The sequence below is a fragment of the Podarcis gaigeae genome (assembly GCF_964106915.1).
Source record: "Podarcis gaigeae genome assembly, chromosome: 2".
Classification (NCBI taxonomy): Eukaryota; Metazoa; Chordata; class Lepidosauria; order Squamata; family Lacertidae; genus Podarcis; species Podarcis gaigeae.
Window position 1 is genome coordinate 35,601,010 of NC_139679.1, and position 17,786 is coordinate 35,618,795.

The 17,786-nt window shown below is 42.9% G+C and overlaps 1 protein-coding gene across 2 annotated transcripts; it reads right to left on the reverse strand.

The window, feature by feature from the left end:
• Window positions 1–1,621: 1,621 nt before the first annotated feature.
• On the reverse strand, window positions 1,622–14,059 carry JPT1 (Jupiter microtubule associated homolog 1). Of its 2 annotated transcripts, none has more exons than XM_083728792.1 (5): window positions 13,860–14,059; window positions 7,882–8,027; window positions 6,980–7,077; window positions 5,417–5,438; window positions 1,622–2,667 (listed from the first exon to the last, which is right to left on the reverse strand). In XM_083728792.1, the coding sequence occupies exons 1-5, from the start codon at window positions 13,913–13,915 to the stop codon at window positions 2,519–2,521; spliced, it is 471 nt and encodes a 156-aa protein (XP_083584918.1). In that variant the 5' UTR covers window positions 13,916–14,059; the 3' UTR covers window positions 1,622–2,518. The 2 variants fall into 2 exon arrangements, with proteins under 2 accessions (XP_083584918.1, XP_083584919.1); XM_083728793.1 differs by having other exon boundaries at window positions 6,980–7,074; window positions 13,860–14,034.
• Between the last annotated feature and the right edge of the window lie 3,727 nt (window positions 14,060–17,786).

Sequence of the window (17,786 nt, forward strand, 5' to 3'; positions counted from 1 at the left end):
ATAAACGGCATTTCTGTGTGCTGCTCTGGTTCGCCAGAAGCGGCTTAGTCATGCTGGCCACATGACCTGGAAACTGTACGCCGCCTCCCTCGGCCAATAAAGCGAGATGAGCGCTGCACCTAATGGTCAGGGGTCCGTTTACCTTTACAAGAAGAATTTGCTCAGTATGTTGCTCAGTTGACTCTGTTCTATTGCAAAAAAGCAATCAAACACTTGAATTCTACACCACCACTGTGGCATTATAGTGGGATCAGTTACTACCAGATAAAAAGAGAGCATACCCAAATGACTCCTATGTTATGTTGAAGTGAGAGCTCAATCCAGGATAGCTTCGAAAATCTTGACCACATTGCAGGATTTCATTATTACACAAAGTTGCAATGTGTGGTAAAGTTCATCCCACTGAAATCAGAATTGGGACATCCAGCAGAGCATGGTGGAAACCCCTCATTATGATGGAGATAAGCAGACACCGATAAAGTGTTTCTCTCTGTAACGCTGAGAATGTAGATTAGATTTTATGGCACACCATCACAGGCCATATTGCACAACAATGATGTGTAAGAAACTATTTGCTTCCCTTCAGTTAGTGCAAAGACTTTCTTTCATCTGTATCAGGTTGCAATAGTTCCCAAGCTCTTAATGGACAGCCAGCAAACCATCGGCTAATACCAAGATCAGTATCTGGGAGCAGGAGCACACAAAAAGAGCTATGCAGACAGGGCACTGCCCCCCCCCCCCATTCTGGTGCTTCTTGGCCTGGTGCTTCCAGACTGTAGTGTGGAGGACTTCTGTAATTCATTGTTTAATGCCTCTACATGAAACTACTGGGACCAATGATCTGAGCACCCTATGAAGCCCTTTTAAGACCTTTTATTTTAATTTAGGTTGTAGGCAGCCTTGAGCATTTCTTACTGCAAGTAGCATCCTAGCCCATTCAAAGTGTATCACGTTTGAGGTAGCAAGGTTTTGTTTTTGTTTTTTTGCACAATATGCATCAACATAGTTTTGCTAAATAAACACTAGGCAGGTTAAAAACAGTATTGGATCTATGGCATATTATCCAGTTATGGACCAGTTTACTCATTTTCAAAATATTCTCTGTATTCAAGATAGGAGGGTGCTGTTCAATGTAAGATGTAAAACTTATTTGTTATGCCCAATTGCTACTCAACCTCTGAAATGTGTTCCATTTTCATGTTTTATATATTATGGTCAAACTGTTCCATCTGTAATTACTAGCCATTTTATGTACAGCAGCCTTTGAATAAGAGATCTTGTTTAGCATCCCTTAACATGTGTAAGAAGCCAAATGAAAGTGATTTAGTTTCACAACTATCAACGCTGTATTCCCATCTCTTAAAGCAGATATACCTCCATAGATACCGCAAAGCATGATGGCTACATGACACTTGATTACGCTTCTAGTATAATGGCACTAATTAGCAGCAACCTAGCATGTTAACATTGCTACAGCAATGGCTGTTTGTTTGGGAAGTGTATATGGAAATGTTCTATGAAACCACCCAATTTCTCTTCCACGTTTTTGTGGATTTCAACTTGATATTCAAGTGACGAGTAGGCAGCATAGCAGACCCTGAAAACAAAGCTCTGACACTGCTTCAAAATTTCTATATATTTTATTTAAGCAACAATCCAGCTTTATCAAGATATAACACACATTTAGAAGGATGAAACTCTCACCTCATGGTCAAGCACCAACATGATCATGCATAGCACAGGAATTGTTTGAACTAGAATGCCTCTTAAAAGAGATTGTTCCTGTCTCCAATACTTACTTCTGCAAGATCCACTCCACCTTGACTTCAGGTGAGTCCCAATATTGGGGCAACAGAACAGCATCTCAAATCACTAGCCCTGTCATTTGGCACTGGTCCCATCTGATATGCCTGAACCAAGATTCTTCTTGTTTGAAGGCAGCATGGTAATCGCTAGCACCATGACTCTTACTGTTCAGAAATGCACAACAGGGCTTTAGACATTTACCAGTTACTGAAGGATACCTTGGATAACCAACTAGCATGTGTTGCAGGGATGGGTAGGAAAGAGTACATTTGTCAACCGTCTTCTGATCTGTGCAACCCTGGACTTTCAACCCTTCTTCTAAGCTAACTAAGGGGTTTCTACAAATTTCAGGACAAAATGCCATCTAACACACTCAGAACCAACCAGCCTAGGTTATGATACACTACTATATATATATATACCTTAGAAATCTTTCCATCAGCCATGGGCTGCATAGGAATGCCACTGCTCTACGTCTACCACTAGGAAAAGAAATCACACATTCCACTTCCAGTAGACCCAAGGGAGACAAGACAGAAGTTGAAAAAACCTTCCTTTAAAAAAGATGAAGTACATAAAGTGCTTCTTTAATGACAGTTTGAGAAGAAGTACAGTCAGGCTCAAGTTGTGCAGTTCACAAGCATGGAAGGAAAACAAAGATGACAGACATGAGTTCCAAGTAGTTAGGAGGAGGAGCAAAGGAGGAATAAGTTTAACCAAGGACTAGGCTGGACTTTCCGCCAGGTGGATTTCTCCTAGATGGTGCGGGTGCTGCAGCTACGGGGCTAGGAACTGGTGCAGCCGGCACAGGCTTCTCTTCACTCGGGCCAGAGGCAGCTTCTATTTCAACCTCTGTGTTTTCTAGAAAAGGAGGAATAGGAAAAAAAGAGGAATGCTTCAATCTCCAACGTATCAAATTTATTGCTGGACAAACACTGGCTCTGTGGCAAATCTTAAACAACAAAGTAGAAAAGACTGCCGCCCAACAGCTCTATCTAGCAGATACACTGCTCTGGGCTTGCATCTTTCGTGGGCTTCACTTGTACAGGATTGTCACTGGGAAAGGTCCAGGGTTGCCTCTGGATGCTGCTGAACTACAGCTCCCATCATCCCTGATCACTGGCCATGCTGGCTGGGGCTGATCGGAGTAATCAGGATTCTAGCAACATCTGGAGGGCCACAGGATCCCCATTCCTCAGCTGCATGTATAGCAAAGCACAACTTAATTGGAATCAGACCAGACCCGAGCAACTTCCTTTTCTGTGTAAGTATTTCCAAGTACCAAGAGTAAATTAGATTTATTGAGGGGTCAACACCAGTCAGCCTGGATGTCCTATAGTAGCATTATGAATTTGTTTTATTGCCCCCACTGTTATATTTTGGCATTATTGTTTTTCTTGTGTTTTCTTTTTGTCTCCAACAATAAAAAACCCAATTTTTAAAAGTAGGAAAACAGAAGTCAATGCCAGCGAATTTAGCAAGGAAAGAGCATCAGTCAATCCATGTTATGCATATGCACTTTAGGGGAATATTCATTGCACAAGGAGCCTTATTATCACATCTAACCATTTGCTTAATTGAAGCACCTGTTTATGGTAAGCAGATCCAACAAAAGCAGAACACACTATATGCAGAAGAGTAAGGATTAATGTTGTGTTGTGAAACTGAATGCAGGCAGCATGTCAAACAGGATTTAATGTGCCATTCGGCCACAGAACTAAGTACATCATACATCCTAGCCAGATAGTTTAGAAACTCCTTGGTATGCAGCTTTTCCAAAGATGTTTCAACCAAAGCTTTCAAACAATCTGCCAGGCCTGGTTATTACAATCTAGACACCACACTAATGACTGGCTGCACGGATAGAATTCCTGCATATGCATGTAATTAAAACAATTACTGTTTAGTCTTTACTCAGGAACTCCTACCTGCCGACATACAAATAATTCACTGTCCTAATACCATCACATTTCCAGGAAGACAAATCAGATAAATCAGATTTTTCAAAATTAATGTAGAATAGGTTTCTGAACTATAGCTGCTTGCAATCTTCAAGCTCTTTCTATAATCTTTCTGCTGTAAATTCATCCAGCCACCTTTGCTGTTCATTTCCACAATGGCTATTAGACATTAAGCTACCCAAGGCCCAGATCTGCTAGTTATCAGTGGACTTACACCTGCCCTTCCTGTGGCATGTTACAATCCCATTCTTGGACTAAAAGGTGTAGGTTTTAAATGAGAGTGCCAAATTGGGGTTTATCTCACTTTCAGGTTGCCAGGTTGTCTCTCTGACCTTGATTCTGAAATCTACTTCAACTGGCAGATTTCTGGATGATTAACCACAGGTTGAAAAAACCCCTCTATCCAGCTCTTATAAGAAACATTTTCACTGAACACTGATTGAGGTTAACTATGTTTGGTGTGCACTAGACAGCTAAGGCTATCTGCTGAAATTCTGAAGATCGGTCATCTTAGAAAGCTGTCCCATGCATATAAAAAGTCAGCTAAGAGAAGGCAAAGGTCTACAAGAATCCTGCAGAGAGATCAAGTGAGTAATGACAACTGGCTACCAGACAAGAGGTGTGCTATTTCACAGCTGATAAAAGCTACTCATGTGCACAATACATTAAGCATCATGACTACCTGTTCTGCTTGACAGAAAACTAGACTAATTTCATTCTATTCACTCCATTTCCCCAACAAAATGAGTGTGGTAATTCTGGATTGCTTTAGTATAGCTAGGAGCGTTCACATGGTAGCTGGGGCATTTTTTGTGCCATTAGCAGACAAACCACCACCAATAGGAACTCTACAGAATTAGGAGAAGGATCCCAATTCGTTAAGGCAGGTTTTCAAGTTGGAAGCCTCTTGCCTAAGTTGGTAGACAACTTGTAAGTTACCCAAACCCACTAGTCACATCACACACTCACATACAGCCTTCTCAAAGTACAGTTTATGTTGTAGGTCTCATAGAGTTATGGCTCTGCAAATTACAACTCTGGAAGCTTAGCTCAGAAAACACACTTTATTCACCACACAACATTGGGAGTAAAAAGAACACTCAGCCTTAAAGGTTCTATGGAAGCCTCTCTCTAGCTTCACTCTTAGTAGTTCCTCATGTTTGAAAACAAAAAACCCACCCCTCCCATTTCCATTCTGCTCCTTTCTGTGTAATTTAGCAGCAATTTCCCCTTAAACTTAGTTTCAGCATGTCTGTCACCATACACAACACATACACGAATTGGACACATTTACGCCATTCTATATTCACAAATCCCTACAGATCTCCAATGAATCATGCCTACTGAGGTATACATGCACATTCTATTCACTTATTGTATGTGGTGGCAGGTGCACCCCAGATACACCTGAAAATTAAAATGTTTTGCATTTATTCATGTGTGAACTACAACCAGGTAAAATCTTATGCAAGACCAAGAGGCCACAGAACTGACAGATAGGTCTTCATTATGAAGACACCTCGACTCAAAAGTCATCTTGATTCACATTTATCCTTTCAGACTCCAACATACATCAGTGTACACATTCACCCAAGCCGGAAATGAATTTTCTTTTCGCTTATTTAGATCAAGGAGGAAAAAGTACTTACCGGGAGCCTCACCTTCCCCGCCCTGCAATGAAAAAAAAGCCAATGTTAATTCTACCTTTGCTGACATCAACCAACAAAGATCACTTCTTTAGCTGAGCCAATATAAGGTAAGCATATTTGTCAATAGCAGAAACCTAATTTCTGAAACAATGAATGTAGTTTGAGTTTTATGGGGAAAAAACTCAATCGCAGTGGGCATACATTTTCCAATTTGTAAGACAGGTACAGTATATACTCGAGTATAAGCCAACCCAAATATAAGCCAAGGCACCTAATTTTACCACAAAAAACTGGGAAAACTTATTGACTAGAGTATAAGTCAGTTCACCACACCACAAATCTGGAGGTGGCAGCAGCAGCAGCAGCAGCAGCGGAGGAAGCCCGAAAGCCCAAAGCCCGAAAGGGCTGCTTTCGGGCTGCTCGTTACTCCACTGCCGACAGTGGCAAAGGTTGAGCAGGAGGAAGGAGCAGCCCGAAGGGACCCTCATTCGAGTATAAGCCATGGGGGGCTTTTTCAGCATAAAAAATGTGATGAAAAAGTCGGCTTATACTTGAATATATACGGTAATTTCCAATCTGTGAGTTGAGGCATACTAACATACCTGGAGGAAACTGCTGATGTCCAGAAGAAACCAAGTGTCTGTGAGACTTGAATACCCATTCAAGAGAAGAAACTGACCACTGCATGGTTATATGTTTTACTGATTTTCCCTGCTGCCTACTTCCAGTCAGCCTCTACAAAGGGCTGGTAATTCTGCTCCATCAAGAATGACTGGCTCATTCATCCAGTCATTTCCCATGTAGAATAACCTACCAGTGAAGGTACTCCCATAACAGGCCACCAAACATACCCAAGGGGGTGGTTTCCTGAAGGTCACTTCCTGACTTCAGCAACATGTGCACTAAAGGAAACTTACAGGCCCATAACAAAACATATACCAACCTACCACTAGTTGAGAATCAGGATGAAAATATGCTAGGAGCAGTACATCCCTAGTATAGGCTAACCTATGATCACAAATTACCTAGTGATCTGATAAATAAACCAAAATTTGTGGGTAATTAAGCTGTGTTATGTTCAAAAAAGCACTAGCATACATAGGATCCACCTTGTCTAAAATTAGAGGAAACTCTAGACTCATACATGTTGACTGAAGTCACAACTATCAGTTCACATGTTAACTAGTGTACAAGGTGCCCATCAATAGGAAGCAAACACTCCTAATACTCACACCAGGTACTTTATGCTTCTGGCCGATCACTATGAGAACAGGATGCTGATGAATATGGGCCACTGGCTTGATCCAGCAGTGCTATGAGTTTTAGTCTTATGTTAATCTGCTATGCTACTAATGTCTTTGGAGTTCTGCTTCAAATGGCAAGCAGAGGCAGTGTTTTCAGAGCAGCACTGTGCTTGAAATCTAATCATCAAGAACTAGGGACATCTTCATGTATACCTTTGAGGAGGAAGGTAACAGAATAAGAGCAAGGCCAGCCCTCTGAAGGTTGAGCAGCTCTGCCACCATTTTAATATTCTCAATTTACAAAAAGAACAGCTCTTACCTTTGGATCCACGAAGTCACCAGAGATTGCATCAGAAGAATTTCTTCTTTGTGACCCAGGAGCTTCGGAATTTTCACTGACATCGCTGGGCTTGGCTGCTGTGAATAAATGGTCACTGTAACATGTACATAAAGCAGATACCCAAAGTAATAAAACCATGCACAATATTTCTAAGCAACAACCAGAGACAATGAACTGGCCCAAAAATTCTTTGTTACCTTCTTAACATATACCTCATCTAGCACAGTCCCAACACCTCCCTATTCAAAATGTTTCTGAATCTTGAACATCTGCTATAAGTTTAAGCTTAGTACAAGTACTTTTGCACATTCAACCAGTTGGCCTAACAATGACCCTCTTGACCTGTTCTGTATCGAAATTTCATGCAGTTTTCTTCATTTATAGAGACACCCTCATAGGCACATTAGAAACAGATTGAATGCTAGTATTTACTCATTCTCTGCCACTACAACACCATTAATGTTTTCCCAATGCCTGCCGTGTACATGCAACTAGTTCTGTAAGTGAAATAGCCACTGGTGTGCTAGTACACAACGGCTTAGAACAGGGTCATAGGAGTTAGCATGTAAACAGGCTAGGACTTGCCCCAGTGTCAAGAGATTGTGAACAGGATAAACTGAAGCCAAAAATTGCTCAACACTACTTCCACATGTTGCAGCTCCTCCTAACCAAGGAAGTAGTTCATGCTTCCACCCATCAGCGACTATTCAAGTACAAACAAGCCTACACTGCAAGTTATCCTCTCTCCATTTATTTTTAAATTTGTTTTGCAAAGACTATTTTACAGCTCCAAAACAAGGCCAGGAAGCACAGTCACAAAACCCGAATCCAGATATTCAACCATGGGCATCCCTTTAAAGAATGAGAAGTAGTTGTTTCACCTGTTGAGCTAGCCCAGGGGGATGAATTATCTTCTGGAGTCCCAAAGATATTGGATGCCATCTTGTGTCTTCTTGTGTTTTGGTGTTCTTTTGGCAGATCAAATCCCATGTTGAACGTGGAACCACCACCTGGTGGACGAAGAACTCTAGAAATAGAGACCCGAGAGTTATGTTTACAGCATTGTCATCAACAGTGTAGCCTACCAGTGCAAAAAGAGGGCATTAAAGTAGCTATACATAGGCTGTAAGAAGCAGTAGTCTTTTAGTCCATTTCACACTAGCTTGTTACCATTAATAGACAAAGAAAAATAAACGACCAGCTCACTAAAGAATGTTCATTTGACTCAGATTACTAAAGCTCTTATTTGCAATTTAATGATTACAAGTGGTTACAACATGGCATCAAGAGATAAAGTACTCATAACCCATTTTAGGGGCAACAATGTAGTCACCATCATAATGCCCTCTAAAAGCACTTTCAGACTATTCAGAATTCTTAACCAGTTGCCCCACTCATACACATGCAACACTTTTTAAAGCCAGATGTGGGCAGAGGGTCAGGTTAGCCCAACTATTTTCAGAGTAAACTGAAAGGTGTTGCTGAAACTTTCCAAAAGTGGGGCACTTAGTATCTATGAGAAAGAAGCAAAGAAGGGCAAGGTCAGACTGGAGGAAAGTTCAGGAATCTGAAATCTAAGATCAGCAATTTTTAATCACCATGCTGTCCTGATAACATGCCTTAGCTATAGTCTGGATCAACAAGCAACTCACTGTGCCATACTTCATACCTGACTTCAGCAGCATTAAACACTGCTAGCCTTGCAGTGTGCATTAGAGGGTGGAGTGTGCATTAGAGAGCGTATCATTGTAGGTCCTTTGAACTAGATGTTAGATATAATATAGTGCACTTCAGGTGTTAAGCTTTGCGCATATTGTCACTGAATACTCTTATGGCACTGCTAACATCTCTAGGCCATACTGCAAACAATTCACATGCCTGCCTATTAACTCGCAGAATAGGAATTCTACTAGGGTATCTTACTTTGGCAGGGTCGTCCACCTGGATGTTGGAAAGCCAACACACCTCCTGGCAAAGCATCATCAACACTGCCAGGGTCTGTGTCCCTTGTATGTTGGAGTTACCTAGTACACACCAATCACACACGCTTAACTAGTTACATCAGGAAAACGAAATCATAGACCTGTAAGCTAGAAGGGACTCTAGGATCGTCCAACCCCCTGCAATGCAGGAATCTCAACTACATGACAGATGGCCATCCAACCTCTGTTCAAAAGTCTCCAAGGAAGGAGAGTCCACAACCTCCCGTGGGAGTCTGTTCCACTCTCAAACAGCTCTTGCTGTAAGAAAGTTCTTCCTGATGTTTAGTTGGAATCTCTTTTCTTGTAAATTGAATCCATTGTTTTGGGTCTAGACTCCAGAGCAGGAGTAAACAAGCTTGCTCCATCCTCCATATGACTGCACAATTTCGTGGGAGTTTAGCATACATACCTTCTATAGAAGCCTATTTTAGATGCGTTTAAGAATGCTCTGAGCACACAGCCAAGAGCAAACATATCAGACTAGACAAGAAAGTTGTACCTCCCAACAATTACCAGTCATTTCATTAAGGCAACCTATTGAATTAAATAACAAGTGACTGTGACAAAGTAAGGTTTTTGACCCATACATGAGCTGTGCTATTATAAATCCAATCCAAGGCAATTTGGAAGTCGTCCACACATTATATCATATGAGTTGTTCCTAAATGAAATGAGGGATAAACCAAACTTTAAAAGTAAGACTCATCTTCCTTAACAACCGACAGGTGGGTGGAACCCGACTCTGAGTGCAAAGAGAACACTCAACGCAAACACTGGAAGGAACCCTACATATATTATTCTTAAAAGAAGTACAGTAGTTTCTGTGAGGGAATCCATGTACCATCACCATTTTTCTTGCAATGTGTATTTAATATCTTCACACACAGGAAGCTGTCATAAGCTTACCTAAATCTCATATGTTCCCCAATGGGAGATACTCCACAAAGGGAGAGTACTTATGAAACTCATTTTTATGCAGGAATGTTTCAAACTAAAGTGGAAAGGGATCAGCAGTCAACCAGACAAAGCTAAAGAATGAATGGAAGGGCTGCTTCGGTGCCTTTACCATCAGCTAGCTTCAGAGTGCACCTACAGATCCTTTATGCCACCCTTCCCTTAGAGGCAAGAGCCTGGAACTTGGACTAGAGCCAGTGTGGTGTAGTGGTTAGAGTGTTGAACTCTAATGCCCGAGTTCATGCTTACCTCCAGCATGGCATAGTGGTTAGGGTGCTGGATGAGGACCTGGGACCTGGGTTCAAATCCCCACTCAGCCTGAAGCTCACTGGGTGACCTTGGGCTAGTCACTGCCTTTCAGGCTAACCTACTTCACAGGGTTGTTGAGGGGATTAAACGAAGAGGGGAGTAATATACACCACCAAATTTATTATTATTATTTATTATTATTAATTATTATTGTTATTATTATTGTTATTATTATTTTATTTATACTCTGCCCATCTGGCTGGGTTTCCCAGCTCCTTGGAGAAAAGGTGCGATACAAATGAAACAAACAAACTGCTGGTGACTAGAAAACGCTACCACAGAAACCTCCCCAATTCCAAATCACATCTTTCAGTAGATTTAATTGTAGGCCATTTTGATAGACAATCCTGGATAAAACGTAGGGCAGTAGTACTAACAACCACCAACCAGACATAGGGGAGGAAAAAACTTTCAGGCATTAACAAACTTACGTTTATCAAATGTGACTTCTGCCTTGTACAATAGCTACTGTCTTACAAAGAAAGAAACCAGTGTGTTATTGAATATGTGCTCAGTCATTTATGGCACAAAAGAAGGGTGTGTGCAGAGAAACAAGTGTAATAAACCTTTCCAGTCTTGTTGCCTGGAGGCTATTCTTATTCACCAGAGGTGTCTGTACAAGTGCTTAAAAAAAAAAATACTGCTTCAGTTGGTTTCTACTGCAGATGTGTACAATCTGTTCCGCTAGAGCTGAACTTGGACTCCAAAACCATCATCCCCAGCCCAGGTAAATAATGGCAGCTGTAGTTTGCAACATCTGGAGAACACAAGTTCTCCACTCCTGGTGTGGAGTGCGCGCGCAATGAAATCAATAAGCTGGAAATAAATGATATACAAATATGGCGCACTACAGAATTTCCTCCAGCTTAAGGGAATTTAAGATGTTATAGAAGTCAAATTAAAAACTTACTTTAAAAAAGCATATTGTGTCACCTTTTGTTAAGCTGGTAAATTAGCTTTTAAAATGTATTGATTATGTATTGATTATATAGACCTTTGTTTCCTCCTCCTATAACAGACATTTTAGGGTACCTGTCTGTCAACTGAGGGGGTCTTAGGAAGCAAGAAACTGCTGCCTACCAACCAAAACAGGCCCATGTAAATGCTGACTAAAGTGGTACCTCGGGTTAAGAGCTCAATTCATTCTGGAGGTCCATTCTTAACCTGAAACTGTTCTTAACCTGAGGTACCACTTTAGCTAATGGGGCCTCCCACTGCCACCGCGCCGCCACCGCACGATTTCTGTTCTCATCCTGAAGCAAAGTTCTTAACCCAAGGTATTATTACTGGGTTAGCTGAGTCTGTAACCTGAAGCGTCTGCAACCCGAGGTACTACTGTACTGCAGAAAGGTGCCACTGGCTAAATTGCTCTACTACCAGAGTGCAATTTGTGCAAATCCCAAAAATGGGGTGTAGTCATGGGCAAGGTATGGACTCAACACACACCAGATCCAACACCCCACTCCAAGGACATGCCAGAAGCCTACTCTGGGGATGAGGATCCTCAGATCTTGAGCCTACAGTGGCCCTCCAAGCCCTTTTATCTGCCCCTTGGGCATCTTCCAAAAGTACAAGGCCTTGTACTGTAATGCCTCTTGCCTGCCACATCTGTTGCTGGCTCCATCTGCCAATGGCATACGGTCCTGAGGGGTATCCTAGATGGAAATGCAACCTTTGGAATGAAAAAGATCCCCCATCCATGGTCTATGCCATGACAGAACCTGGTGCAGTTAATTCTTCTCCCACTGACTCCCATGGGAGCTAACAAGGCAGAAAACAATTACTTCTTATGCCAAGCTCTTTATACTACCTCTTTACACATATACTAGGGGCACTCTGAGTGCCACATTAGAGTTTGGGGCCTTTGGATTCCCAACCACATGACTACTTGGCCTCTCTCTCAATTTTGCAATGCAACGGATAATAATTCAGCCCCCAACTTAGTTCCTTTGTTCACCAAAAAGGCATTTTTTCAAAAATCAGTTCTGAAGAACCAGAGTTATTTCCTCCACTTCCAATGCCCCCACCTTGTAATCCCAAAAGCAAGCCATGCAGCACTGCAGAGTACCGACCAATACAAAAGATATTCAAAGTTGCAGCACCAGAACATGCTTAAGATCTAATCCATTTAAAGCAACAGCGTGCAATAAGCTCCATACACCTTCATGCCTTTCAAGATCAAGTCTTCCTCTGCAGGCAGAAGTTGGACCAAAGATAGAGACAGCCTTTCAGAGGATTACAGAAGTTGCTGACTTGCTCCCGGCTTCTAAGCCTCGAGTTAACAGGTAGAGATGGTCATAGATGCTAGACAATAGAAGTGTGCTCAAGCCCCACCCAGCGCGAGGAATCACTTACAGAAACCACGCCAGATAAAGATATTCACTGCCTAGATCTACAAGCCAGACAAAAAGGAAGCCAAGAAACGGTGCCAGGGGTGACGCAAAAGGGTTTTGGGAGCACCTAATCCTGCTGATCGGGGAGGGGTATCAGCCTCCTTTGTTAGGCTGGGAAGCAGAAGCACACGGATCAATCTGCTGAGCGAGTCTGACACAGCCCAGCCTCAAGAGCGCGCCCCCGCCCCGCAGCTGTTTCTTTGGGGAGAAGAAGGGAAAAAGCTGTGGCAAGCGAAAGGCTCCGCGGCCCCCGAGCAGATTCCGGGCTGGGTGCGGCTCCCACCCTCGCAAGCCAAAGAATCTTATCCGTCGTGGCGGAAAGCAGACAGTACTGTACTGTACTGTACTAAACTAAAGCCTCGTGGCTAGTCCTCTTTTTTTGGGGGGGGGGGGTGTAAGAGGCCTATTCTCAACATGCACAAAAACACCCCCCCCCATAAAACTATCCTCTTATAAAAGCTCCAGCCTCCCCACCCCCAAGCAATATGGTGCGTCATTTCCCCGTTTCCCAACAATCTGCAGTTCCGAAGCCGAGAAGCAGGGGCTTCTTCCCGACGATCGCAGCATACAAAGGGGAAGGCAAGTACGACACAGGTCCGGAAAAGCGAGCGAGGCCTCGAAGGAGAGAAAAAGCGGGTCGCCGGCTCCCCACTTCCAGCAGCGGAGAGCTGGACGGCACCACGCCTGTCTTCTAGGCATCCTGGCAGACATAAAAGGGAAGGCGTCTCCTGCCTGCCCACCCGCCCTAGAGACGCATCCAGGCGGTGTGTGGGTGTGGACCGCCGGGAGGAAAGTCCCGGAGCCGCGGCATGACAATAGGCCACCCGCGGTCTCTGTGCGCCTGAAGGAAAGCGCCCACACCCGTGTAGTGGCCTCGTGCGGGACCCCTTCGCCACCCAGGAAAAGCCTCGGGCGGCCGCGAACCGGATTCCCCGTTTGCCAAGCGGAACTGGCTCCCCAAGACCCTCCCAGGCCCACCGGAGGACCCCCCTCCCCAACACCCTGTTCTCTAACCCGCGTTGGTGGGGGGCTTCACGTGTCCGGCAGCAACCACGTGTGAACGGAAGAACCGCCACCGCCGCCGACCCAAGAGACATGGGCTCTGGCCCGCTCCCCACACGGTCCAGGGAAAGGAAGGGGGAAAGCGGAGGATGGGAAGCGGCGACGTATATATAGATATGAAACCAAGGAAACGGTCCCCGGGAAACGGTCTAAACCGACCTGGAACTGCTTCGCCCGCTGGGGTCCATCCCCTTGTAGGTGGTCGTGGTGGTCATGGCGGAGAAGAAGCCGGGTGAAGAGCCGCCCGAGGAAGAGGTAAGCGGAAGGTCTTATTCCCGCAACCCGACACCGTACTACTGCCGGCGTCAACTGCAGTAGCCGCTTGGCGCTGGCAGCTCCTTTTATATCCGTCATGGCTCGTGCCGTCCTATTGGACAGTTCAAAACCGTTCCCCCGGTCTCACTTGCCGGCCTCGTGCCACTCCAGAGATCGTCCCGCCTCCGGGTGCCGGAGACTGGTCCAGCCACAAGCACGCCCCGCTGGACTGGACGAGAGGTACTTTTGCTCAGCGCTTATTGGTTGTCCCAGAGCGCTCTCCCCCTTTGTTTCCGATTTAACAGTGTGGCTGCCACTCAAATCAATTGGGTGCTGATTGGCTGGGCTACACATGAGGCAATAACAACTTCCTTAGCCTTTCTTTACGAGATAGCCGTTTAAGGGGATCCCTTCATAGGGAGTGGCATAGCAGGGATGCGTGAAGAGGTGTTTGGTCGCGCCCCGGAACCTGAAATAAACCTGGCACGTCCAGGGTTTGACCCCCATAATGTATGAAAAGAAAGTGCCGCTCTTCCCTTTCAAACTACTGAACACAAAACCGCGCAACACAACAAATCACTGGCAACTCACTACTTCAGTACAATGCCCCGTAGTTTTGCTGCTTCCAGGATATGATTGAACTGGGTGGTGCTAACATTCCTACCGCATGAGCGGGCAAAAAATAAAAATACTTGAATATAGAAGTATGCAGTACAATGATATCACATTATTGCTTTGCGATGTAAAACCACGATGTGTAAGAAGGTAGAAAGGAAAAAGCAGACATCTCTCGACGCAGGCAGCATGACTGGGCATGAAATAGGCAGGTTTCCGCATGAAGAAAAATTGGCTTTTTTTCGGGGCGGGGGGGGGGAGATAAAGCAGAGTGTTTGACTTTTCACTAAAATGTAGGTTCCGGCAGGTGCTTTGCAAAGCACTTGGCATTTAAACAGGCCAGTATTTTTTTAATACTTTGATGTTTTAGATGAGGACTCCTCTCCAAACGCACCTTCAGTTTTGCTCTAGGAAAAATAGGGTGACAATTTATCATGTGATCAGTGGCCAGCAGACTTTTTATTCTACAAAGCTATGAAAGTATGCATGTACATGCATGTTTGAGAACATGAAGCAACAGTCAAGTAAAAAAAAAAAATTAAAGCCAAAAGGGCACTATAGTTCTATCTCAAGGTTTTGTTATTCTATGATATGACATAATCCTACTCAGTACAAAGGAAGTGCATCATTTACTTTTCTGGGAAGGGGAACACTTAAAAGGTGGTCTCAAGTGTAGTACTGACTCGATAGCAAAAGGTAATCAGTGTGAAATCACTTTAAGCAGGGTTATCAAGTAATACTAGCTTCTCACATTTATAGAGTACTGTCTCCTCAGTCCCTTTCCCTATTTAAAGTCATTCAGTTAAGGGGGGGGGGGGGGAGAGAGAAACACTGTAACGAGATGAGATCATGGCTGTGTCAGTAAAGGTAAATTAAGGGGGATGGAACTGAAACCACCCAGTCAAAACACTTAACTCTCCACACTCCCTGAAAGCTTGTTATTTCATGGAAGTTGTCTTCAGATAATTACCCTCTTTGGCATCCTTTGCTCCTGTCTCCTCTCCTGTGAATGACTGCAGTCTCTTACTCTTGGGAGGGTGAAAAGAGCAACACAAAGTATCTGCACTATCCCATCCTTTCATACCAGAATTTGCCGTTGGTCCTACTTGGCACCAGGCACCCATTTTGTATAGAGGCCACCCCGTAACACACCAATTAAGTAGGTAGCTGCTTTCATAAATTACTAAATTTCTGGGGGCTCTCAGAAGTTTTTTTATCTGTGCTACAGACTAAGACAAGTTACTTCCCCTAATTATCTGTATAAAGCATGATAGTATTTTTGTTAACTGGGCGATGTAAACAGGCATGAAGAAGCACTGGAATACCACATCCCTTTGAAAGCAACTCCATTTGGCTGAGAGGAAGCTATGCCCACGGGAATCAATCTAGAAAATGATAACTGTAGGTGTTCGATTCCAGATGATAAAGTAGGAAAAATAGGTCATCATGAATCCAACACTTTCCTCAAGTACGGTAAATGTCCCATTGCTGCTGACACAAATATATTTCTGTCTTTCTTAAACTCATCAGACCATGTATTTAAATCTTTGAAACAGATGGGTTATTTTTTGAACATACCCCTCTTCACGTTTGCAGAATGGTACATATGCAATTTATCAAATATTTATTAGCTAACCCTATAAATACACAGTGCATATGCAGAAGCACTGGGCAGTGTATATGCCATTTCAGGGCTAATATCGCCCCTTACCACCCTGTTTTTTAGAAAATATGTCAAGGCACATCTTCCTAATTTGAACTTCTGTATCTTTTAGTAGTACTTGCAATGTTTTTATCACATTTTTATTTTTAATACACTGCCTTGGTAGTTTTCAGAAAGGCAGTACAAAAGTAAATAAGCATAACATTTCTGGAATACAGATGCTCTTGCTTAACTCCATTCCAACAAGACAGTAACAATTTCATTTTAGTAATAAATTTCTTGAGATTGCCTTGTTTTAAAATACTTATAAGTACATACTATCAGGTGAATCTATACAATTTCGGATGGAGACAAAATCTTAAATTTAAAAATACGTTAAAAAATATACCCCAGTATTCTTAGGACATTCTTAAAATTTGGATTTCATCAGCATGCGTAGAACTCAAATTATGACAATGGATGCTGAAGCCTCTCTCCTGCCTCTCCTTCCATCTCGTCTCAAGAAGCCCCATACCATGGATTTTTAACAGCAGAAGCAGAACCAGTAATATTTACAGTAAAATTACAATCTTAAACCTGGCTGCTCTGAACTAGATACCTCAACTTTATCACAACTTATGACCGTGGGCTGCCAGTTTTGCACCAGGTCCTATGCCTCCTATGGCAGCTTACCTGAATCTCCACAAGGCAACAAGAGTAACTTAACTGCCCAGCTGCAGCAGGGTTCTGGAAAAAGTAGGAAGGCAACTGCATATATGGCAATTTCTGCACTAACAACTTCTGAGCACTAATTAGGCCTTCACACTAATGCTAGAACCCCAATGTTGTATTCACATAAAAGATTACAAGACTGGAACAAACTACAATGTCTGTTTTCCCATTCCACAAGGTATACTGTTGTTTTTGATGAGAGCACTGTTTTAATTACTAAATGTGTAAAATAATCTCATAATATCCTAACCATATTTTACTCCCTAGCAGATGAAAAACATGTAAATACTGAGCCCTCTATTAATGTAATAGCTTTATCCTTTTTTATAACTTAACAGCAGTTTATTGTAAGGAACAGTACTTTATATTTTACAGATTACTTTGTTATGAACTTAAGTAGGCAAAACTAATGTGACATAGGAGATCCACTATCCAGTTATTTTTAATAACTGATCCCAAGCAACTACTCCAAAGATAGGAGAAATGAGGTTTCATCCCCTTTCATCTTAGGCTATTTCCCCCCAATCTAAATCAGCCTTCTCAAGCTATTCATTTATTTATATGCCGCCAACTCATATTTCAAGGCAGAGTACAATAATATATACAACAAAACATAAAACACCATAAAAACAATATAAAATGATTATGAAAATGACTAGCTAATCAATAAAGTTTTAACAGCTGTGCAGGTCCTAATGGCATAAAAAGATCTTTATGAAAGTACTAAGAGTGCCTGCTAAATCTCTCCTGAAATAGTATTTATTCCACAGGTCAGATGTGGAATGTCCATCTTCTAGCGGAGTCCAGTCAGTCCTCTCTAACATGTGGGACAACTAACAGCG

What these genes read in the sequence shown, in the direction of transcription:
- JPT1 (XM_083728792.1), bottom strand. Translation starts at nt 13,915, where the DNA reads ATGACCACCACGACCACCTACAAGGGGATGGACCCCAGCGGGCGAAGC. An exon ending in AGCGGGCGAAGCAGTTCCAG is followed by an intron (nt 8,028 to 13,859) that starts GTCGGTTTAGAC and finishes CTCTATTTCTAG; the next exon opens with AGTTCTTCGTCCACCAGGTG. An exon ending in CGGGGAAGGTGAGGCTCCCG is followed by an intron (nt 2,668 to 5,416) that starts GTAAGTACTTTT and finishes CTCCTTTTCTAG; the next exon opens with AAAACACAGAGGTTGAAATA.